Source organism: Acartia tonsa, chromosome 2 (assembly GCF_053477335.1).
Source record: "Acartia tonsa isolate MP-2025a chromosome 2, ASM5347733v1, whole genome shotgun sequence".
NCBI lineage: Eukaryota > Metazoa > Arthropoda > Copepoda > Calanoida > Acartiidae > Acartia > Acartia tonsa.
Genome location: NC_137261.1, coordinates 8,674,533 through 8,699,678, shown reverse-complemented (window position 1 = coordinate 8,699,678; position 25,146 = coordinate 8,674,533). Strand labels below are relative to the sequence as shown.

General features: G+C 32.4%; 2 protein-coding genes across 4 annotated transcripts in view; both read right to left on the bottom strand.

The window, feature by feature from the left end:
* The window catches only part of Nmd3 (60S ribosomal export protein NMD3), a 29,627-nt gene extending 19,193 nt beyond the window's left edge, over positions 1 to 10,434 (bottom strand). Inside the window, exons 1-6 of the mRNA XM_080145646.1 lie at positions 10,291 to 10,434; positions 9,225 to 9,298; positions 8,239 to 8,318; positions 3,346 to 3,466; positions 1,732 to 1,830; positions 834 to 932 (exon numbers count right to left, since the gene is read on the bottom strand). Coding sequence (XP_080001772.1) covers positions 834 to 932; positions 1,732 to 1,830; positions 3,346 to 3,466; positions 8,239 to 8,318; positions 9,225 to 9,298; positions 10,291 to 10,366 — 549 coding nt within the window. The 5' untranslated portion in view covers positions 10,367 to 10,434. The remainder of the gene's footprint in view (positions 1 to 833; positions 933 to 1,731; positions 1,831 to 3,345; positions 3,467 to 8,238; positions 8,319 to 9,224; positions 9,299 to 10,290) is intronic.
* On the bottom strand, positions 10,390 to 25,084 carry LOC145303936 (DNA-(apurinic or apyrimidinic site) endonuclease 2-like). 3 transcript variants are annotated; one of them, XM_080145614.1, is made up of 16 exons: positions 24,960 to 25,084; positions 23,039 to 23,078; positions 22,764 to 22,836; positions 22,305 to 22,384; positions 18,461 to 18,525; positions 17,839 to 17,963; positions 17,307 to 17,389; positions 16,921 to 16,969; positions 16,428 to 16,548; positions 15,766 to 15,860; positions 14,925 to 15,038; positions 14,045 to 14,121; positions 13,573 to 13,763; positions 12,782 to 12,949; positions 12,019 to 12,087; positions 10,390 to 10,849 (listed from the first exon to the last, which is right to left on the bottom strand). In XM_080145614.1, exons 1-16 carry the CDS (start codon positions 25,080 to 25,082, stop codon positions 10,712 to 10,714), a joined length of 1,611 nt encoding a protein of 536 aa, XP_080001740.1. In that variant the 5' UTR covers positions 25,083 to 25,084; the 3' UTR covers positions 10,390 to 10,711. The 3 variants fall into 3 exon arrangements, with proteins under 3 accessions (XP_080001740.1, XP_080001730.1, XP_080001746.1); XM_080145604.1 differs by having other exon boundaries at positions 23,039 to 23,075; positions 24,957 to 25,082; XM_080145620.1 differs by having other exon boundaries at positions 16,921 to 16,966; positions 23,039 to 23,075; positions 24,957 to 25,082.
* Positions 25,085 to 25,146: the final 62 nt, after the last annotated feature.

Here is a 25,146-nt window from a genome sequence, read left to right as displayed (position 1 = left end):
GCACCATACTTGATAAGAAGCTGCTCCACATAGAACATAGTTTACATACCTTTGTAGCACCATACTTGATGAGAAGCTGCTCCACATAGAACAAAATTTACATATATTTGTAGCACCATACTTGATAAGAAGCTGCTCCACATAGAACATAGTTTACATACTTTTGTAGCACCATACTTGATAAGAAGCTGCTCAATATAAAACATAGTTTACATACCTTTGTAGCACCATACTTTATAAGAAGCTGCTCCACATAGAACAAAGTTTAAATATATTTGTAGCACCATCCTTGATAAGAAGCTGCTCCACATAGAACATAGTTTACATACCTTTGTAGCACCATACTTGGTAAGAAGCTGCTCCACATAGAACATAGTTTACATACCTTTGTAGCACCATACTTGATAAGAAGCTGCTCCACATAGAACATAGTTTACATACCTTTGTAGCACCATACTTTATAAGAAGCTGATCCACATAAAACAAAGTTGAAATATATTTGTAGCACCATCCTTGATAAGAAGCTGCTCCACATAGAACATAGTTTACATACCTTTGTAGCACCATACTTGGTAAGAAGCTGCTCCACATAGAACATAGTTTACATACCTTTGTAGCACAATACTTGATAAGAAGCTGCTCCACATAGAACAAAGTTTACATATATTTGTAGCACCATCCTTTATAAGAAGCTCCTCCACATAGAACATAGTTTACATACCTTTTCAGCACCATCCTTGATAAGAAGCTGCTCCACATAGAACAAAGTTTACATACCTTTGTAGCACCATACTCGATAAGAAGCTTCTCAATATTAAACAAAGTTTACAAACCTTTGTAGCACCATACTTGATAAGAAGCTGCTCCACATAGAACAAAGTTTTTCTTTGTTTAGTTTTCTGTCTCACTTGCACCACTGCGTTCCAATGGTCCTATGCAATACATAGATTAATTAGAACTAGAATATAATACAAGTTACATTATAAATAAAGCTTCCATAAATATAGAATAGAATATATTAGTAAAGAAAAAAAAATTTTCCAAGAGAGGGAGGGGAGAATTTTATAGGTATACTTAAATTAGTCCTTGCCTAGCTTAATCAGGCTCAATGTTAATAAGAAAGATACAATTCAAAATATTAGTGTTTTGAGGTGTGTTTTATCCCCAAAGCCACAAGAAAGAAAGTGCCAACATAAAATTTCAAAGGGGGGAGGCGGATGTGCCACTTTTTGAAACCAAAACTAAAAGTCAACAAAGGAACTCAACTAAAAAAAGAGTTACAGGTCTGAGATTTTGCATGGCAGTTGCATTATAGGGGTACAATATGGAACTGTGAAGAAACGGCGGCGCAACCGCCGAAAACCGCCGTTTCCCGCCGAATTTTTTTTTGCAATTTCTCGGCGGTTTTCGGCGGTTACGCCGCCGTTTCTTCACTGTTCCATATTGTAACCCTAAAAAGCAACTGCCATGCAAAATCTCAGACCTGTAACTCTTTTTTTAGTTGAGTTCCTTTGACTTTTAGTTTTGGTTTCAAAAAGTGGCACATCCGCCTCCCCCCTTTTTATTGGCAAATACATTCTAATATGAGACTTTACAAAAATAATTGGATCGTTGTCATTACCAAAATTAATCCTGGTTAGCAAAGTTTTTTCCATAAGCGTAAAACTTCCCCCCACCTTGTTTTAAAGTATATTAATGGTTCCTTTACATACGAATAAGTAGAATACCTACCTTAGCCTCAACTCTATGACAGTCGGGACACATCTGGTAAGCAACTACGTATTCTACAACAAATGTCTGCTGCAAGATGGCACCTCCTAGTACTTCAGCCTAAATTGGTTCCATTATTATCAAACGATAAACAAAAAGTGATTTAAAACAACTACGTCGTTAACTACTTAAAACACTAGTTAGGAAGTTTTTTTATAGTTATACTTCCTGATAGTATTTAAACATATCAAAGACACTATTAAAGAATCCCTAAAAAGAGAAGGTATTTTAGTACATATTATTTTAAATATTTTATTAGGCTTTAGACTAAATATATTAATAGTTCTGAGGTGGTATATTAAATAATGGATTCAACACAATGGTCAACAAGAACAACTTTGTTAATAAGAATCGCTACAATAACAGAATTAAAATAGTCTACATTTAAAAAGAAAAGCTATCTGTAAGTAATTCAATAGTAACATAGAAATAAAGAAACTGCATAGATAATGTAGACGGATAGAAACTACGTAGGCAGTGGAAAATTAGCAATGATTATACTACCTAACATTTTTAAATGGTGAGGAGGGAAGAACGGACAATCACTAGTAATATAGTATCAGTGCTACAAAATGGGAGAAATCTTTGTTAAATGTTAAAATGCATTTTTTGTAATATAGAAGAATGCTGCTTTGTGATTATGTATTATGTTTGTGGTCAACAAGGATGGCAAAATTTATTAAAGCGGAGCTCATGCAAATCAGACAAATAAATATTTTAAAATTAAGTTCATTCTTTAAATGCGAAAGTTTTACAATATTCGTACCACATCAATACAGATGCTACGATTAGAATTTGTTGTCCAATTCTTAGTTATATGAGTCACCATTTTAAAACTAAGTTAACATGAAAATTCGAAGCTAAAACACCAGAAAAAATAATAAACGTACTGATTTTGTTGTAAATAGGTAAAAATGAAGCTGCTATGGTTTCAAAAATATACATTTTGTTCCAGAAACTATCCTACATAATTTAAATTCTATAGGACGATTTTAACATGCCTAAATTAATAATCAAAGCTATCCATTATGGACGTACGGACCGGCCCTAATTGTAAAAAGCTTTGTATTTAAAAAAGGTTTGTATCCCCACAAAGTAAACCCATTATTTATACTTTACTTCTCCTAATGCACATAATAGATTTAGAGTACGGAAAATGGAACATACTTCTTCATAACAAGAACAATATTTATATATTTTAGCGCGGATTATCAAAAACATTATAGAGGGGAAGAAAGGATTGGTATTTGATTAAAAGATGGTCAAAATTCATATGATTTAAATGAATATAATGGCTAATAATTAAAGGCATCATACTGTATGCGCCTCTATTATTTAGTGGATCTGTATTTAAAAGGGTATGGGGGATAAATTACAAATAGCCTTAATTCATCCTAAGTCTTAAATCAAAAAACAAAATAGACTAAAACCATCAACGTGCTATATAAATCTTCCTTTAAAAGGAGTAATTGAAATCTTAAACTTCAGACAAAAAAAACCTTACTACTTTATATCATAGGATATACCTCGTCTAAAGTGATTATCATCTATTTCCAAAACAAAATATTATATTACCTGAATTGACAGTTTGATTTTAATTCTTTTGCTATGAGGTTCAGTCCACAAGAAACTAGCATCAATCAACTTAACCTTCGCTAAGTTCTTCAACTTTTTCAAACATAATGCCATCAACTCCCTAAATTAGTTTTCTTGTCAAAGCTGTATTTTTAGTTTAGCAGCATAGCATATTACGATGTAAAGTGTAAAGGTAATATCAATGGTTATAGAATATGCGTGGATAAATTGTCAGGAGAAAATTTGTCGTCCATTTAGCTAAGGAACTCATTTACTGGTCAGTAGGAGTGGACTTTATTTTAGTTTAAGCTTCTTTGTATTTGGTTACAAAAAGTGGCACAGCCGCCTTACCCCTTTGTGCGTATTATATTGATACTGAATTATAATTTACTGTTGTTTTGGAAACAGACATTATTTGCTTTTTTATCTCGCTAGTTTTTGTCTTAAAAATTGTAATAAATAATAAAAACAAAAATATTTCATAAAATCGTTGGTAGAATTTTAGAAGTAGGTAAAATACATATAATGTAAAAAAAGAGTCATTATTTTCCGCTATAAAGGCTTTCCTGTACTAGTTATATGCTCAGGAATAAAGGGTTCAAAGCAGGACTTTAAAAGTATTTCTATTTTTGTGGAATATATAATAATTTGGATTCATCATTACATATTACTGACTTTATAAACTTTTTCTTTTACTAGATATTCAAAGACTACCTAAGATTTAAGTTTTTAAGAAAATATTTTAAACATTATTATCATATAAAAATATATAATCTGTCAAATGAGGAGGGATAGATCCACAAAAGTCTTAATGTTTAATGGTATTATTGTAATTTTTCTAACCATCTTTTAGTAAAACTGTTAATATCAAAAATTACATTTTTCAGTGTTTATCAAACAAAATGATGTAAAACTGCACAATTCTTCTTTTTAAAAGAAGAATTTATTTCATTGATCGTTGACTTTACATCTAAACATAAATATTAAATATAAAACTTATTTACTTGTTCCCATACTCCTGTGCATACTGCTTGAATTAGTCATTAAGTTTGTGCACTTTTGCAAAGAAAAATTCTCTTAAATACTATTTTTATTTTACTCTTCTAATAAAAGAGAACTATGCACAATATTTCAGTGGATTTTTATTTCATTTTAGTATATATTTCAAAATGGTAAAGAAACTAAGTATAGAGGATATATTATTTTTCAGTTGCGCAGCAACTCTATTATTAGGTTATGTTATACAAATGAATTTGACGGTCAAGAGTCTATACATTTATTTCAAGTTTTATTTATTGTTTACAACCAAATAAAAAAAACACTGTTATAAAAATATTAATTCTTTACACATGCATTTAAAGTTACTTTAAAAACCTAACAATCCTTATAAAAAAGAGGTAGGGTGCTTTCTGCCTGTCACTGTGTGAACCACAAGATCTCTGTAATAGTTAAAACGTTGTGGATCCCCTTTACAGGGAAACTCATTATAGGTGACCGAAAAAGGGGGGGGGGCGTAATGACATAAGCTCTTAAACCGTGAGCAAAATGGTCTAAATATTGAGCTAGACCCTTCAAACTTGGTATATAAGCCTAGTCCTATAGGTATTACATCTAAATGGCAAAAAAATCCAAAAAATTTTATTTTTAGGTTAGGTTAGGTAAGAAAAACCCTGCGGAAATGGGGTTTTTAGGCTTTTTTTGGTCTATTTTGATGTGGAAACTTGCCTTAAATTGTTTTTTCTTAGGGTTTTAACTTAAATACACTGTATCTATTCATATGGACATTATTTAAGATGATTTAGCAAGTCGGGGACCGACCCCAGGGGACTAGGTGAGTGGCCCGCAGGGGTTAAGTTCATTTTTCCCAACATATTTGTTGTGATACATCAAATTATAGGTTTTTTAGGTCAAGGAACTCAAATTCAGAGCTAAAATAAGCATTAGACTAATCTGAAGCTAGCCCCAGCGGGCTAGTTTGGTGACCCGCAGGGGTTAAGTGCATTTTTTCTAATATATATCTTGTTATATATCAAACTATAGGTTTTTTAGGTCAAGAAACTCAAATTCTGAGCGAAAATTAGCATTAGACTGACCTGAAGCTAACCCCCCTGTGCTAGGTTGGTTTTCTGCAGGGCTTAAGAGCATTTACCTAACCTAACCTAACCTAGAAACTTACTTATATTTTTACAGGTTTTTTTCTTGAATAAACTGTGTCTATTAATGAAGACTTTATTTAAGATGATCCAGCAAGTCGGACCGACCCCAGCGGGCTAGGTGGGTGGCCCGCAGGGGTTAAGTGCATTTTTCCCAATATATATGATGTGATACATCAAATGATATGATTTTTTAGGTCAAAGAACTCAAATTCAGAGCTAAAATAAGCATTAGAATAATCTGAAGCTAACCCCAGCGGGCTAGCTGGGTTGCCCACAGGGCTTAAGTGCATTTTACCTAAGCTAACCTAGAAACTTACATTTATTATTTTTTTTAGGTTTTTTTTTCTAGAATAAACTGTCCATTCATGAGGACCTTATTTCAGATGATTCAGCAAGTCGAAGACCGACCCCAGCGGGCTAGGTGGGTGGCCTGCAGGGGTTAAGTGCATTTTCCCCAATATATATGTTGTGATAAATCCAATTATATGTTTTTTAGGTCAAAGAACTCAAATTCAGAGCTGAAATAAGCATTAGACTAATCTGAAGCTAACCCCAGCGGGCTAGATAGGTAGCCCACAGGGCTTAAGTGCATTTTACCTAACCTAACCTAGAAACTTACATTTAATATTTTTTTTTTAGGTTTTTTTTCAAATAAACTGTCCATTCATGAGGACCTTATTTCAGATGATCCAGCAAGTCGAAGACTGACCCCAGCGGGCTAGGTGGGTGTCCCTCAGGGGTTAAATTCATTTTTTTAAAGTATGTGTTGTCATACATCCAACTATAGGTTTTTAAGGTCAAGAAACTCAAATTTACAGCTAATAAAAGCATCAGACTAATCTGAAGCTAGCCCCAGCGGGCTAGGTGGGTTGCCTGCAAGTCTTAAGTGCATTTTACCTAACCTAACCTAGAACCTTTTTTTTATGGTTTTTTTCTGGAATAAACTGTGTCTTTTTATTAGAACATTGTTTAAGATTCAAGACCCCAGCAGGCTAGGTGCGTGGCCCGCAGGGGTTAAGTGCATTTTTAGTTGACATACATAAAATTATAGGTTTTTTAGGTCCAGAAATTCAAAGGGGTACTTTCACGACTTTAAAAACCTATAGTTTGATGTATAACAACACATAATTTGGAAAATTTGCCCCTGCAGGCCACCCATCTAATCCGCGGGGGTTAGCCTTAGGTCAGTCTAATGCTTAAAATAGCTCTGAATTTGAGTTTCTTGACATAAAAAACCTATAATTTAATGTATGACAACACATACTATAGAAAAAATGCACTACACCCCTAAGGGCCACCCACCTAGCCCGCTGGGGTCGGTCCCCAACTTGCTGGATTATCTAAAATAATGTCCTCATTAATAGACACAGTTTATTCAAGGAAAAAACCAAAAAGAATAAGTAAGTTTCTAGGTTAGGTTAGGTAAAATGCACATAAGCCCTGTGGAAAATCTACCTAGCCCGCAGGGGTTAGCTTCAGGTAAGTCTTATGCCAATTTTAGCTCTGAATTTGAGTTTCTTGACCTTAAAAACCTTTATTTTGATATATAACAAGATCTATATTGGAAATAATGCATTTAACCCCTGCGTGCCACCAACCTAGCCCGCTGGGGCTAGTTTCAGATTAGTCTTATGCTACTTCTAGCTCTGAATTTGAGTTAACTGACCTAAAAAACTTATAATTTGATGTATCGCAACATATATATTGGGAAAAATGCACTTAACCTCTGCAGGCCACCCACCTAGCCGGCTGGGGTCGGTCCCCGACTTGCTGGATCATCTTAAATAAAGTCCTCATTAATAGACACAGTTTATTCAAGAAAAAAACCTGTGAAAATATAAGTAAGTTTTAGGTTAGGTTAGGTAAATGCTCTTAAGCCATGCAGAAAACCAACCTAGCCCGGGGGGGTTAGCTTCAGGTCAGTCTAATGCTAATTTTCGCTCAGAATTTGAGTTTCTTGACCTAAAAAACCTATAGTTTGATATATAACAAGATATATATTAGAAAAAATGCACTTAACCCCTGCGGGCCACCAACCTAGCCCGCTGGGGCTAGCTTCAGATTAGTCTAATGCTTATTTTAGCTCTGAATTTGAGTTCCTTGACCTAAAAAACCTATAATTTGATGTATCACAAATATATTGGGAAAAATGAACTTAACCCCTGCGGGCCACCCACCTAGCCCCCTGGGGTCGGTCCCCGACTTGCTAAATCATCTTAAATAATGTCCATATGAACAGATACAGTGTATTTAAGTTAAAACTCTAAGAAAAAACAATTTAAGGCAAGTTTCCACATCAAAATAGACCAAAAAAAGCCTAAAAACCCCATTTCCGCAGGGTTTTTCTTACCTAACCTAACCTAAAAATAAAAAATTTTGGATTTTTTTGCCATTTAGATGTAATATCTATAGGACTAAGCTTATATACCAAGTTTGAAGGGTCTAGCTCAATATTTAGACCATTTTGCTCACGGTTTAAGAGCTTATGTCATTACGCCCCCCCCCCTTTATATCTATCTTGGGGATGTTGCTACACCCTACAAAAAGAAAGAGTCGGTATAAAAATAAACCCCATTAATTGCACCTTCTATTAGTGTATTAACTTGACATTCATGGATGTAAGGATAAATTAATCTGCCAACATTTCTTACACAAGCTAAAAAAGGAGAACTTTACTATTGATTTGTAGAACGATAGTTTAACTTGTCGTTGATATTCCTATGTCTCTGGTTCATACCTGGATTCCAGCGAGGCTGCCACCCACTGATTTGGAGGATTCAAATACCTTTCACAGAATTTGCACCAATGAATAGTGACCTGAACATTAGATTAATAGTCAGTGGATGTAGTGATGAATAAAAACAGTATTTTAATACTTGGTAAAGCTCGGTTCTTTTTAAGGCTTAGTACGTTCGTCAGAATAAGACAAGTTATGATAATAATAAACAATTTATGTCAAAGGCTAATTAGGTATTATATATTTCCAGACTTGGGGGATAAGGCAATGCCGCAAATATTAATCTAATCTACAATTTTAGTTAGCTTACATTATAAGCTACCTAATACATTTTTCTGAACTATAGGCTAATGTTAGATTTAACAAGCTACTGCATATCCTTTTACTTATATCTATGAATAAACTCAATTGGATTTTAAAATTACAGTAGTAGCATAAAGCTAGGGCCTCTTTCAAAGAAACGACACTTTTTGTAATGTACACCTTCATAAGAACAAAAATTCAACAATAATTTCAATAATACATCCCTAATTCATAAAATCCACTGGAATGAATAAAAAAAATGAATCAAGTTTACAAGATTAATTATCTCGAGCTTTCACTTTCTCGATATCTCAGGAATTTGTGCAAACAGTATAGTACATGCATTAAGGAAGAGTCAAGAACTTAAACTTATAATCATAAACTCAGTGAATAAAAGAATGTTTTAATAATTTCATTAGATTTAAATATATGTTTCAAAAACTTCAAGTGAAATTAGGAGATTGTTTTATTTTTAAAACGAACATAGCAAGAAAAATATATCAGAATATTTTAATTAACAAGAGTAAAGTAATCATAGCATGGGAACTTATTCTACATATCTTCATTTGAATTCATGATAATTCCTCAGCAATATTCAAACAAACATATCTAATATCTATAGACCAAATTTTAGAGACGTCCAGTCCTGATGAATAATTGTGAGATCTTGTAAGGATATTTACCTGTTTAGGAATACCCTCTGTGATATCAACCTGTGTCCTGAGACAAGCAACACACATATTAGCAGGATTTGCATCTAAAATGATTCCGTATTTTGTACTAGCTTAATGAATCTAAAGTATATTGTACGAGGATATTCGGACAGGGAAAAAATTGTCGTAAATTTAGGTTGCTAACATGGACATCACTTATTGGTCAGTTCTTTCATTCTGTAGGGGTAAAATGGGTGGATCGTTATTTCAGCCAGCTACAAGTTTCACTTTATTTGAGTACATGATAATCTGGTGTAAGATCCAAGTAATAATAAATCCATTCCTATATTCCAAGTTCTATACGTTATTGTTGTATTAATAACTAGCGGCTACGCCCCTAGAGACCTCTAGGGGCACTTGAAGAGGAGAGAGTCGAATTTAATAACCCAATTTCTTATTTTAGATTTTAAAAGAAAAAGTTAAAAAAAGTTGGGGGGGGGGGGGGCGAAATTTTTTTTATTTTTTGGGGGGGGATCCCACTCATTTTTAATTTTATTTTAAAAAAATTTTAAATTTTTTTTGGAGGGGATGGGGATTTTTCATTTTTTTGGAGGGTTGGGAGTGTCCCACCCCTTAGAAAATAGTTGTAAACCTTCCCGGGACCTATAAGAAGCTACCCTGTTAAGGAGAACCTGATCGGTTCAGCGGTTAGCGAGATCCTTCGGTACAGACACAGACAAACAAACATCCTGTTACTTTAGTATAAGGATAACAGAAATGAGAAACAACAATTATAGGGAAAAGCAAGAGGTGCTCTGAGCTGCGTGTTTCTCGTATATAATACTTAAAACTTAAAACTCGGACTCAATTTAGATTAGAGGTTTTAACTTAACTAAAACCTATACGGCCACTGACCTACTTGTAAGTTTTTTAAAGAATTAACCTCTGTACTGAAAGCTGGTGCCCTAACCAAACCCATTCAGATTTTGAACTATTATATTGTTGTTTTATAACATATTAATGCTACGCCGCTAATGTAAATCCTTGTCCTATCATTCCATTCTCATGGTAGGGTTGTACATGATAAGGAATTTGCCTATGGGTGTTCCACATTCGCAGCAGAGGATCTTGCCCACAACCTTGGACAGCGCGCTCTCAGGTAACGCCTCCATTTTTATTGACCAAGTGCTATTGCTCTGAAAAGTCGAGAATTGTATAGAAAAATGCCAGGTACATATTATAAAGGTATCATATATACATATTAGTAGAGTTTTTTTTCTTTTATCACATATCATTAATGAACAACAAACAATAATATTACAATTTTTATATTATTAAGGGACTGAATGAATTATAGGGTTAATGAGAAATAGGCTTACAATTTTACTAAGAATTAAATTGAAAGTAAATTTCCAGATTTAAAGTTGGATAATTTAAAAACAATTTTCTGTCTGTGCTGTAGAAACTTATTTGTCCTTTTCTTTGATTTAGACAATCATGTGATAATACAATTAAAGTCATCGTATTACAGCCCATTTAAAGAAGTTGCAACGCGCGTTGGGGTCATCCGCCCTCCCCTCCCCACGGGCACAACAATAGAACTCCCTCCCTTGGTTGGGTCCTTTCTTGGTCACCTTACGCTTTACACATTCTTCCTGAAATATTTTTGGGTTAAAATGTGAATAATGATTCTTTACCTATTTGTTTTTGTCATTTACCTCATACGGACGGAGATGCTGTCTATGATATTCAAACGCCATGGTCCAACAACCCAGGATAACCAAGGGGAGCCAAATGTCTAATTTTCTGTTTAAACACCCGTGATATTAGGTTAAGTAACACCCATCAGACAACCAACCCTTTGATTGCACGACCTTTGTCTGAGAAGTCCTAACTGCACCTGCTTTGGGCCATGGCATTCCCCTTACTCTAACTATTATTGTCGCGCACCTGACAAAGAAGCAGTAGGAACAATTTTTAACGTCTTTAGTTATGACGCGGTGTTAAGCGAATCTATTCTAGGGATTCGAATCTATAACCTCCACGAGCGAGTGCGCTACGTGTTGACTGTTGAGCCACAGTTGTGGGTTGTTTTTGGGATAGTTTGAATTTTGACCAATATCCTACTCAATGTTAAAAATATATTATAAAATTTAAAAAAAATACAATTTTTAATATCATAAATATGTTTAGATATGTAAGAAAAAATGTAGATTTTTTTATATTTAAGATTGATGAACAAGTGATGACTAGGGTTGGCAATCCGTATCCGAATCCAGGATCCGGAATCCGCCCAATTTTTAGCCAATTTTGGAATCCGAATCCGTAATCTGTTTTTTAATAGCGAATTCGGATTCTTAATTGGTAGGCTAAAATTAGCGTCTTGAGTTTTTTTCTTTCAACTCCGCCTTTTTGAAGGCAAAGATTATCATCATTATCTATATATTTTTTTTATTTGGTTCTATTCTTGGAAGAGAATTATAGAGAACACAAATAACATTAATTTTTAGGATATATGTAGCACTTAATTTTTTAATTTAAAAAAAAGCCTTTAAAAATATTGCTAGAATCCGGAATCCGCGGGAATCCGCCTTTTTTTTGGACGGATTCTTGTAAGAAAATTTTACGGATTGCCATCCCTAGTGATGACTTTCAATATTTCCAATAGAAAATAATCTTACTTCATACAAGGATGCAAATCCTTAAGAAGAACAGTCAAGCAATATTATTTATTCCAATACCATAGATCTGTCTATCTCCAACATTGCGACGTAAACATCCAAGTTATAGAGTGTATCAGCCACACGAATAATGAATAAATCACCTGATGCCCAGCGCATAGAGGGACAGGTTTTGGTGCTTTAAACAGTTTACCCCAAGCCGCCTTGTTCTCCTTAACAAAATAGTTATCTTAAAAATGTACATAAAAACCAGTCAAGTTTCATGCAAGAACGAAAATTACTAAGGAGGTGGAGCCTGAAGATAAAAATATGTCACAATTTTCCATTATTATATGCAGGGTGCCGGACCGTATAATTTTGATGCGGCTCCGGCTCCAGCTCCGGCTCCTACCTTAAAATTAATATATCATTTTTTTTCATTATTGAATTTGATAAAATAAAATAAATAATATAAAATATTTTGCTTTTATTTGATTAAAGCTATATAAAAGTAGAAGGATGTGTGTCTATTTTTCAGTTTATTATATGGAAATAGACCGTTGCCAAATTATAATATTACTTTTAAAAATCATTTTTAGCTAGTCCGGAGCCGGAGCCGTTTTTAACGAAAAATACGGCTCCGGATCCGGCTCCACCAAAAATGTTGCTGCTCCCGGCTCTGGCTCCAGAACACTGATTATATGATACATAAGGTGGGTTCTTAAAAAAAACATTTTTGCCTCGCTGGATATGATCATCGGCTATCATTGCTAAAAATTCGGTCAAACGGGTTTTTAAAGGACTAATACCCACCCACTCCAAAAAATTAAGGGGAATTTTACTTTATCTTTTAGAAACTAAAATAAAAATGGGGGGGTCGAATTTACCAGCTCAAGTAAGATTAATAGCACATAAAATAATTGATACCTTTCTGACTAAAGACACTTCTTCCATTATAGTTTGTGTTACATCATTTTCTTGCACAGAATTATTTTCATTGTGCACAATCTCCTCTGTAGCTGTTTTAACCACTTCAACATTTATATTCACATCTTGCTTCTTGGATGTGAAAAAGTTGGTTATTTTTGTAGGAGCCTGTTTCAGAAATCAAGATAAAAATTCTGTGACAATTTTAACAAAATCACGGACAAAAGAATTGGAAAGAAATTTTTATATTTTTTTCCACTCCTGGTTTATTCCAGCAAGGAAGGGGAAAAATATTTTCAGAGCTCATTTTTTTTATTTATATTATCCCCCCTCCAACATATTCTTATATTTTTTCTTTACCAAGGAGGGGAGAAAATGGAAAAAAAAATGTTTTAAGTTCTCTTAATTTTTACATTATCAACCCCCCCCCCCCCATTGACATTTTTAAAAATTCTCCCAACACCTTCAGCAGTGACAAATTTGCTGAATATACACCCCTGTGTTTACGCTAAACATTTTTTAGCTATTTCAAGTTGAATTCAGTTGCTTTAAGTTAACCCTCATACATGAAAATAAACAAAACAATCAGAATTTTGTAAAGATCTTATATTCGAAATTATTAGGTACCTATAGTATAAATAAAATCCATCAAATGCTTGCCATTCTTGTTCTTTGATTCATATACAATACCTATGTTCTAAAAGTATAGCAGTATAGAATTATAAGATTGTCCCATTACTAGACGTAAGTAAATAATTTTTTTTTTAGAATTTTCATCAATTTTTTAATGCCTGTTTTGATTTTTTGGCTGCAGGTGGTGCTAAAGTAGAACTTTGCAGGGGCCTTTTAGTGGCATTTGTGGTAGTGTTTACTGGCACGGTTGCTTTTTGGCTGGAGGTTGCCAACATATCTTTCAGGTTTAGCTGGCGACCTTGAAACTCAGGGTAGAATTTGGTTGCAGATGGAGGTGGTTTCTGGCCTGATTATGAGTTTTACAGTTTTTTTTGCATTAGTTCATTAACTTGTCTGTGGTTTAAAAAAACAGGATAATACAAAATATCTAATATAATAAATTTTGTGGATCATTTGTGATTGACATGGCTTTCCCCAACATGATAAAATCATACAAAAGTGTAAAAACCTGCGCAAAAACAATAAATGTGTTTCAATAATAATTCTTAGAGGGGACACGGACAAAGATGGTGACTCAAACCCGATACAAACCAGGGAAACAAATATTTCAAATAAGCTGTAAATTTCCTGGAATTATTTTCAAGTTGAAATTAGCAGTGACCGGGCAATGATCAGATCCCAGTATGTCAGCATGTATATCACAGTCTCTTAAATAATCAATAATAAATTTATGTTAGAAAGCTTATTACTTTCCCGAAAAGTCCCTATCGAGCACTGACTACCCACACCCCCCATTTTTTGAAATAACTCAGCAGGACTACCACCTAAGCTAAAGGGAATACGCAGCTTTCTAAAACAGGAAGGAGTAAAACAATTCTTTAAATGAAACAAAAAAGGGGGGGGGGGGGAAGTTCTGACACATTTGCGTAAACGGTGAGTATAGGCTTTATCTTTGGACTGAGAGGATAGGTTATTAGGGATAAAATCATTCTTATATGATGAATTTCCCCCAGATTTAAGATTTTTTGGATAGGCCTCCAGGTTCCGGAGCTCCAGGCCTCCAGGTGGTCTCTGTACAGGTAAAAATGAAAAAAAAAAATTTTTTTTTAAGTTAAAAATCAACTTATAAAACAAAATATGCATATTTTTTCTTCAAATATGTGAATAATATTAAAAAAGATGCATAGTTTGTTTTATAAGTTGACCTGTAACTTAAAAAAAAAAAAAAAAATTTTTCAATTTTACCTGTACAGTAACCACCTGGAGGCCTGGAGCTCCGGAACCTGGAGGCCTATCCAAAAAATCTTAAATCTGGGGGAAATTCATCATATAAGAATGATTTTATCCCTAATAACCTATCCTCTCAGTCCAAAGATAAAGCCTATACTCACCGTTTACGCAAATGTGTCAGAACTTCCCCCCCCCCCTTATTTTAGATTAAAAAGCTACTCTACCAACGAACTATAAATTAACCGTATATTAAGCCGTGTTTATTTACTGTTTGACTTACTTTAGATATTGTTTCATTAGATGAGAAATTAAAATATAATCGATTCTTGTTCCGTAATTTGTAGATCTGCAATTCATTTTGGTATTCCAACACGTGAAAGCTTGGCTTCGAGACCTAAGATATAGAAATAGCGTTAGGTATTTTGTTTTAAAAAATATTTTTGTAAACCTACGGACTTAGTAAATTATAGGTATACTGGATGCTCATTGATTTAGAAAATCTAAACAAAAAATAAACAATATAAAGATTTTTTGCTTTAACTAAGTATATTCCTGAGGTGAATTCTTTAAAAAAACTTTTGCTCCACTAAAATTTTAGTGAGGCAAAATTATCCCCTCTAAATTTTTAGTTTGCCTCACTGATTTTAGTGGGACTAAAGTTTTTTAAGAATTCACCTCTGGTTGATTAATGCTATTTACTTGTGTGCACTGTGGTATATTACGTGCATATTACTGCGCAGAGACTGCATTTTTAACAATATTTCAACACATATAAGGCTATAAGTTCTAAAGTTAACACAAAATCCACACATTCAATTTATTTAGTGCAAGAAACAAGTGCTGATTTTCAGTATGTAACTTATTCTAGGAATATTTTAAGTTACTGATTATTGAAGTCTTAACAAGGATAATAATTAAACATTTTTAGTGCAGAGCACACAAAGAAATAGTTATTGAAAAGATGTCTAACGCACCATTTATCTTCTACACTTTTAATTTGCATCTTTATAATTTACTTGCAAACCCTATAGGCTATAGGCATACAGAAAACTAAAAATAAAGATAACTCATAGTGGAAGAGTAGCTACACTACAACAAGTACAGAGAAGTGCATATCTTACCCATGAATGATTCTAAATGCATCATGAAATTGATTTTCTTTGATATTGACCCGTTCACACTGCCAACCATCTGATATGGAGGTTTCTGAGCTTTTCTGTAACAAAAATATAGATTATAAAGAATTATCCATATATCTAAAAAGGAAGGCTGATTTTAAAGATCTGATAGATCAAAATATCATTTCGAACACCTGCGGTGTGCTTAAACCTCTTTCTATTTGGGGTACTAACCCTATTGAGCCATTATAATTTGTACTTAACCTAACCTAAAATAAGCATGAAAATATTGGTCATCAATTTTAGAATGCAACTTGCCGCATTTCCTACAATTTCCAATATTTAATCCTTCATTTTATCCGTTTATAGTTTGTTTCATTCATACTAGAATGTTCTAACTTTAAACAATCCACTCTTGGTTTTAAAATGGATGTACTGCCCCCTTACCACTCGATATCTACTATACTGGAGCAAAAAATATCCTTCTAACTTTGTCTTCGATACCGTTTAATATCCGCTGGATTAGAACCAGTTATCAGGACTAAATAACTGGTTCTAATCTTACAATTTTTCACATTAATGTCTGCGGAAAGCTGTCTATGATACGAGGCGAAAAATAACTAATCTCTTTAAATATTCTTTTTTTTTGTAATTATTATTTATACCTGAACTGAATGTTTACGTTCTTGTGAACTGGACTCATTATCAATATTAAGAAAGTGATCAAGAAATCGTCTGCCCGGATGATCATGAAATTCGTCGTATGGATCACAGTGGTCTAACTCTCTTGAAAATAAAAAAAATTTCATAAATATACAATGTGATTTTCTTACTTATGTAATATTTCAAAATCAAAACTATTTAAAAGAGGAAAAGAGAAATTGGACTTAAATAAACTAAATGTTATAACTATTAGGGCATCGATTTAATATTATATGACACAATTACAATATTAATATATACCTATAGTTCTATTGTTTTAAACAGTGGTGAATATTCTGCACAAGATTAATTTTTTCCCCACTAGTTTTTTTCCCAAGAAGGTAAAAATGGAAAAATGTTTTAAGTACTCTTTATTTTGTTCCTTTTGCTACATATTTTTTCATATTTTTACATATTTTTTTTTACATATTAAAAAAAAATAATATTAATAACTACCTATGAGAAGTATTTACATCACCAAGCACAATTACATGATTTCCCTCTTCTAAAAAACAAATAAGTTTTATTATTACAAACAAAGTTAACATACAAGCTAAATAAATATTTCCTAAGAAGCTTCTTGTGAATAAGACAAAATTACAAACAATAAGCTACTAATAGATATTACAACGATTAAAAAGTAGACTCCCTATTTTTAGCAATATTTGAATACAGGGGTGTATATCTCATAACCCCCCCGCCCTCCCAACGAAAGAAATTAAAATTAAGGAAATATTCTCTATATTTATTGTATAAATTGAATATAAAACAGAAAAGAGAGAGGAAAAAATTCAAATATAATGGAAAACAAACACCACTGTTTGAATATCAAATACACTTACCTGCCAGAGTGTTAGCCCTAATATCCAGAGCTTTATAAAACTTGAGTTTAAACTCCTTCCTGTCCTCTCTCTCTGGGTCTGCCCTTACAAACAAAATTATAATTAAAATATAAAAGTTTTACATATTACAATATTTTGTGAATAATTCATATTTCTAGCGGCTTCGCCCCTGGAGGCACTTAAGTTTAAAAAGGAAAATAACATCAAATTGTATGGGGGGAGGCCATTTTTAATAAGGGCAATTTCTATTGCGAGATTGGTGGTACCCTCCCCCAAAATAAAAAAAAATACATTGTAAAGGATAACCATATCGGGTCATGTAAAGGAGAACCATATCGGGTCATAGAGGTCCTTCGGTATAGACAAAAGACAGTAATGCTGTTACTTTTTAATAAGGCAAATAAATTAAAACATGACAAATCCGGCTCCAGATTTTTAAAATGATATGGTGGCTCGATTAATTAACTTAATATAGGTTGTAACAGATATCTGGCGGCAAAGGCAAATTATGAAATAAAATAAAATTACCTACCTTGGACAGTAAACATTGATAAGAATAAGATGCTGAATCTTTTTATCTTGTTTATTTTCTTCAATATTTAGCTTGTGTTTTGTTATCACGCATCTGCCCTCGCTATCCAAACTCTTTAATTCTTCCTGATTATAAAAGCATAGTTATTGTAGACAAGCTTTCCGCGAATATTAAAATAAAAAAAATATAGGATTAAAACCAGTTTTGTTACCCCAGAGGGACTAAAGGCCCATGGCTAACAAAACTAGTATTAGTTTTATTTTAATATTCATGAAAAATTTCCGTAATACGGTAATATACATGATTTTTCAGTAAAGCTGAGAACCGGTTCTAATCCAGAGAATATTAATAGGTTTCGAAGCTATACATTTTTTTAAATAGGTACCTAACTAAATTTGATTTAACCAGAGTCGCAATTTTTCAAGATAAATCAAGTTTAAAGTAGATTCTAAAGGTACCTTAAAATACAAAATATAGGTTGACAATTTAACAAAATGCAATTAAAATAACACATCGAAACTATTTTATCTCAATTTAAGCCCCCAAAACATTTTAAAATATTAAAGAAAACTGCCTAGGAAATATATAGAAATCTGATAAACGAAAAGCATAAAACGTATACCTGTGTAAATTCTTGATTTATTAAGCGCGTACCTCCAATTTCACAGCCAGGTTTTGATAAATAACCTAAATAAGACAAAATAAAAATAAGAACCATGTAATTCAAACAACACAATAATCTTACAGATTAAAAAAAAAGCAGTCACATAATCATTTTGTTTTCCTTCTCAAGTAAAATATAAAATATTTGCTTTGAGAACAATGAAGATAATAGTTTAGTTATTTCTTTCATCGTATTATAAACCGCTTTCCGCGGATATAGAATCCTTCGGCACCTCGGGGCTAAAAAAAATGGTTTTAATCTTATGATTGTACATTTCTATATTCGTAGAAAGCGGTTTATAATACGATGCTAGACATAGTTTTTTCGTATTGATGAGAACCGGTTCCTGTCCACCGGATTCGAATGAATACGAGAAAATATATTAAATTTTTTTTGTATTAAGAGCTGAATTCCCAAGGTCCATTTCCTACCATTTAAAAGTTTAATTTTAATTAGGTACTGAAACATTTTTCTATATTTTCTCCATTTTCTGGAGAAAAAAAATTAAATATTTTGTAGCGGGGGAAAAATGAATCATGTGCCACAATGCCATCGAAGGTGATTTGACTTTTGTGTCAGAACCTGAATTGGGACATAGTGCATTTCATTACCCTAGGTTAGGTAACTTCATTTCACTTTTCAATAAAATCTAAAATGCAGCCGTTTTTGCAGGAGGTGCCATTTTCTGTGAAAATTTTAGAGGAAAATTTAACAGTTTTTAGTTAATTTCTACTTCTATTTTCATCTGAAGAAAAAATCCTTTTGTGTATGTACAGAATCATTGTTGTTACTTAATCTTATCCAAAAAAAAAATTTAAAAACTAACCCATAATAGCCGATTTTTCATTTTGTTCAATATGGGTAAAATAAAAATATTACCATCTCCAAAGGGTTAAAATCAAAATTTCAAAGCTCTAGAATGTTGTTCATCAAAAATAAATAGCAGTTTATAAGGACTTTTTGCATCCATCTTCTCATTTAACAGGGAAAAAAACCAAAAATAGAATCTATTTTTCAGTGTTGACATAAAAAAAGCATTTGATAAAAAAACTATAAATAATAATATTTTTAAAAGTGCTAAAAAGTAATACAGACTATTCAGTCTTTACCTCTGACATTGAAATAGATGTAAAAAAAGTCAATTTAGTATAGCAGCTAATTAAAATGAATTTTCTTGTGGAAATTACATTAACCAAGGTCTTATTGGATAACATACTAAATACTTCATTAAAAATTTGTATTCTATGAGAAAATCATATTTTCAAACGGACATTTCAAATTAAAGAGTAGCTTCAAGTGACTAGCTATTCCCAGAGTGAGAGATACTAATGTTTATTACACTAGTCCTTAAATTTTTAAAATCATGTTTCTTATTCGTTGGTTTAACAACTTTGAACTTTTTTAATTGGTTAGTTTATTAAGTTGACCGTTCAAACGTTTCAACCACTAATCTTAAGCTCCAAAGAAGGTAGTTTTGTGTTTCAATATTGGGGATGTACATCAATTTATTGGCCTTTGTCTTATCTCTTTAGATCCAGGAGTTGTTCTACCCTTTGACTTTAGGGCGATATTGATCTTGAAAATAATCTAAAACCACACCAAAATAAAAGTGAAACCAAGTTGGACCAGCGATTTCCAAGAATTTTGGATACAGACAGAAAACCTTAGTACTGTATGTATATTAGAATGACAAGATTGAATGTTTAATGTCTATTTTATAGGTAAAATTGTCTTTCTAACTCACGCTCTCTTATGCTCCCTCTCTCTCTCTTTGTTTCTCTGTCTCTTTCTCTCTCTATTCAAGGGTGATAAAAGGGAAATGCAGTTCTTCATAAAATGTTGTTTCATAGGGTTGTATACATCCCCTTCTGCACGCTTATGATCCAAAATATTGCAGACTATATTGTAAAATACCCTTTTTCCAAAATGATCATGTTTATTGGTTGCACTTGTTTTTGAGAGAAGGCATTTCCCCTACTTTTACTATAGATACCGCTCATCTGACATAGCAGCAGTAGGTCTTTATTTTGTCTTTAGTTATGAAATTTGTTTAGGCTAAGATTCGTACCTTTCTCTACCATGTGCAGATTTGCTAAATGCTATATAAATATTACTATTACTTGGATGTTGCACCAGATTTTCGTGTACTCTAATAAAGTAATTCTCACAGCCAGCTTAAGTTATAATACCCCAATCCACCCCCTGGATGAACAAACTATAATAAACGAGGTACATATTAGCTAGCTAAATTGGCGACAAATTTTCCCTTGTTAATATATACATGTATTCTATATACATTGCTAAAGTAAACCAGTTTTAAAAAATATAAAAAAGATAAACGGACATTGGAATTATAGAGTAGCTTCACTACTAATAATGGATATATTATTATTTGGATTTTCATGTCTCTAATAAGGCTAAATTAACATTTCCCCCTCTACCACATTTATATCCTCCCCTCTTTCTGGATGAACAAACTGACCAATACATGGGTTTCATTTTAGCAAGCTTAATTGACCACAATTTCCCCCTGTCATAATATCCATGTATATTCTACATCCATTATTAAAATTGTGACTATTTCTAAATTATGTTTATTTGGGATTAAGTCGAACAGAAAAACATTGTTTTTAATCATATTATGTAAAAATAGGGGATGCGCCACTAGCATCTAGAAGCTTTTAATGCTTTTAATTCAAAGGGATGGGGAAATTCCTAAAATCATTCCGGGACCAGGTAAAAGCAGTTAGTGAAAGATTAGTAGAATAAAACCTTCCATCACATTTTCTACCGAATCCAACTTTTGAATAACATAGTTTAAATTAAGCGACACTTTTCAAGTAAAAACAAGAATTATTTATAAAACAATCTACATTTCTAATTATATACTGCCATGCTAGTCATATGTATGTCAAGATAAAATTCAAAAACTTTTTTATTCTTTATTTTAATTCTTTAAAGATTAAATAGATTGTACTTTTTAAAAGCTACTCTTTAATTTGAAATGTCCATTTGAAAACATGATTTTCTTATAGAATACAGAATACATAGAATCTTTTTACAAAGGAGCATTTAGTATGTTATCTAATAAGTCCTTGGTTTATCAGTAATGCTTTGGTGAAAATTTTGTAAACAAATTATTATAATTGTCTGCTATAATAAATTGACTTTTTTACATCTATTTCAATGTCAGAGGTAAAGACTGAATAGTCTGTATTACTTTTTAGCACTTATAAAAAATATTATTATTTATAGTTTTTTATCAAATGCTTTTTTTATGTCAACACTGAAAAAATAGATTCTATTTTTTGTTTTTTTCCCTGTTAAATGAGAAGATGGATGCAAAAAGTCCTTATAAACTGCTATTTATTTTCGATGAACAACATTCTAGAGCTTTGAAATTTTGATTTTAACCCTTTGGAGATGGTAATATTTTTATTTTACCCATATTGAACAAAATGAAAAATCGGCTATTATGGGTTAGTTTTTAAATTTTTTTTTTTATAAGATTAAGTAACAACAATGATTCTGTATATACACAAAAGGATTTTTTCTTCAGTTGAAAATAGAAGTAGAAATTAACTAAAAACTGTTAAATTTTCCTCTAAAATTTTCACAGAAAATGGTACCTCCTGCAAAAACGGCTGCATTTTAGATTTTATTGAAATATGAAATGAAGTTACCTAACCTAGGGTAATGAAATGCACTATGTCCCAATTCAGGTTCTGACACAAAAGTCTAATCACCTTCGATGGCATTGTGGTGCATAATACACTACACACACACCCCCGGACTAAAATACCTGTTAGTCCATCTTCTGCAGCTACAGGAGTGCAACTATTCTTGACATAGGTTGCCACGCCAGAATAAGCTGTTCCATTTCTATGTATTTAAATAACTTTGATATATTATAACTAATAAATAGGCTTCTTGTAGATTTTGGTATTCTCCTAAGGCTCATAAAGTTTTACTACACAATACACATATATAGGGGGTTTTTTAATGCAACCATCTCGTATCTGTGAACAAATGGCACTAAGAATCAGAATTTCGTTATGAAACTTGGCATGAACCGTTAATCTTACTTTTGCAACTTTTTGTTCGATTTAGGGAAAATAGACCTACAAAGGATTACGTATGCAAAGTTTCATACTCGGATTCTAAGTGCCATTATGATTTGTGCACTGATTACGAGATGGTTACATTAAAAAAAAAAAACATTTCATTACTTTCTTTCATTAAGTTAAGTTCAAAGTCTTGCCTTGTAAAGGTGTAGTATGAGGTATATCCAGGAATTATAGCAGAGGGTTCTGGTAACATGTCGCGGGTAACCTGGTGGGTCAAATAGTTAGATTACAGATATTTTCTTCTTAGATTTTCCATGCTATAAAAGTTAAGCTTTCCCAATTTTTTTTATAGCTTTTTTAAAAATATTATTATGTTATAATTTTTTTCTTGTGATTTTTATTTTCAATAAACGAATACCTATCACAATTCTCAAAGGCGTAAATTTTAAATCTAAGTATTTACTTTCCTTGGTTTCTTGGAAACAGATAATATCAGCTTTTAGGTTTCTACAGAAGATTTGTTATCAAAACTTTTATATTTTTATAAAAAAAAGGCAAACTTGAGCAGTATATTTACTTTTTAACATGGCCCCACGAATTAGTAGTTGGCAAAATAGTTTTGTAGTTTATATATTTAGGTAAAATAACCTGTACTGAGCAGGAATGACTTTTTAACTTACCTATTACTATTAGAATTAGAGAAAACTTTTTCTATAAGAAAACGTACTTCTTTAAATAGCTTTAAGTAAGATGCTTTTAATGCAATAAAGAAAAACCTTATTTTGCTATTAGTTCTAACTTTAATATACAAAAGTAACGAGATAGAACTGCACAAACAAGGACGACAATATTCTAACTTAATAAAGCTGGATGATTTATTTAATCTTTTAAAGAATAATCCATAAATCATGAAACCTAAGTCGAAAAGTCTTGTTGAGACCACTATAACTTAAAATATAGTTTTATCCTGAACAAGTAAAGATTAGAATATGTATTGCAGAGTAGCTACAATCCCAACAAGGGCAGATTTATTTCTTGTCCTCCTTATCCATTCAATAGACTATTACGCAAATAAAAGTAAATTCAGATAGTTTAAACTGCACTTCAATGCGATACTTGAATATTGGAAAAACTATTTATGTATGTATATGTGTGTTATTGTATTTTTACAGTGTGACAAAAAAGAAGAATTTTTGCATTTATCGCCAAGAAAAACCTCTCTAGCTTTTCAAATGTAATGAAGATTTTTAATGAAGATTTCAAGCCATATTATTTAAACATATGTATCAAAGTTAGTGATAATTTGAATGTTGCCAAAAAAAGTACACCCTTTAACTGAATGATTACATCAGCAGTAAATCCTCTATGTAGAATGTATTGGTTTTCAGGTAAAAAAATTGTCAAATATGAAATTATGCTTTAGATGTAATCCTAGGAAATACTTCAATTATCTAATGGCTTACAAATGGATATTTCTTGAATATATCATCATATTTCGGGCGATTTTAATAATGAAATATTTGGGGGTGAATATGGGGGAAGGGAATGAATATATAAGTGAATCTCGCAGCGGACCAAAAACTATACCCGGGCCCAAATCCACCCCTTTACCCCATCCCCTCCTACTTTATGAACGAACTGACTATTTTATTAGTGATGTCCATTTTAGCAACCTAAATTGACGACAAAATTTCCCCCGTCATAATATCCAAGTATATTATTGGTAAGGGAGGTAACCTAATTTACCTATTCCTAAATTACATTGGTCGTATTATGTACTTACAATCTAATGTGCATTTGCAATTTAATTTTCATTTTTGCATACATTAAAGGACAAACTCTCTGCAATTTAATGTTTTCTATTGGCCCTTTTCAAATTGCATGGCAGTAACATTTGCGCCTAGGTTTAAATTACGAAACCGGCGGTTTCCCCTCAAAGTGGCAATCGACCACCCTCCTCCCATAAAAGGATTCTAGTCTGAAACTTATGATCTCAAAAAACAGACTGGGTTCTTTATTTTAGACAAGATTCAAGATTCTGAAATAATTCAGGCTATTACATTTTAAAATCTATGTCTTCGGGTGGTTATAGGCAATTTTTCTAACCTCTTCCTGTTCCTTCGAATAAAGATCCCCTAGAAGCTGGGGGTATAGCCGCTAGTTTTAAAAAAGTTCCATGAAGGTAGAAAGTACTTAACCCACACACACACTTATATATATTTAATTTTAAAAAAGGACCACTTTTTAGAAAGATATCTGCATTTTAAGTTCGACAAGATAAAAAAATTTAGTTTATCAAATTAATTCTTTTACTTTAATATTACTAGGTACACTTAACCAAATTAATAAGGAAGGATAGGATTTGTTTTGATACAATTGAATTCTTCCCTGACGATTTCAGGAAAATTTTGAAACGATCGTAGCCCGTTAATATTCCAAGTCATAATGCTCAATCCGCCGATTTCTGTGACAGATCCACCGCCGTTAGTCTCCATTTTACCGTCGTCGCACATAGTTATTTAACATAATCTGAAATAAAATGCGATATAACCGTCACTCACCGGACTAAAATCAATA

Coding starts and splice junctions, on each gene's coding strand:
- LOC145303936 (XM_080145614.1), bottom strand. CDS start 25,082: ATGTGCGACGACGGTAAAATGGAGACTAACGGCGGTGGATCTGTCACA. Junction 17,964..18,460: donor TAAATCAAGAATTTACACAG/GTATACGTTTTA, acceptor TTTTATAATCAG/GAAGAATTAAAGAGTTTGGA. Junction 16,970..17,306: donor TAGGGCTAACACTCTGGCAG/GTAAGTGTATTT, acceptor TTTGTTTTTTAG/AAGAGGGAAATCATGTAATT.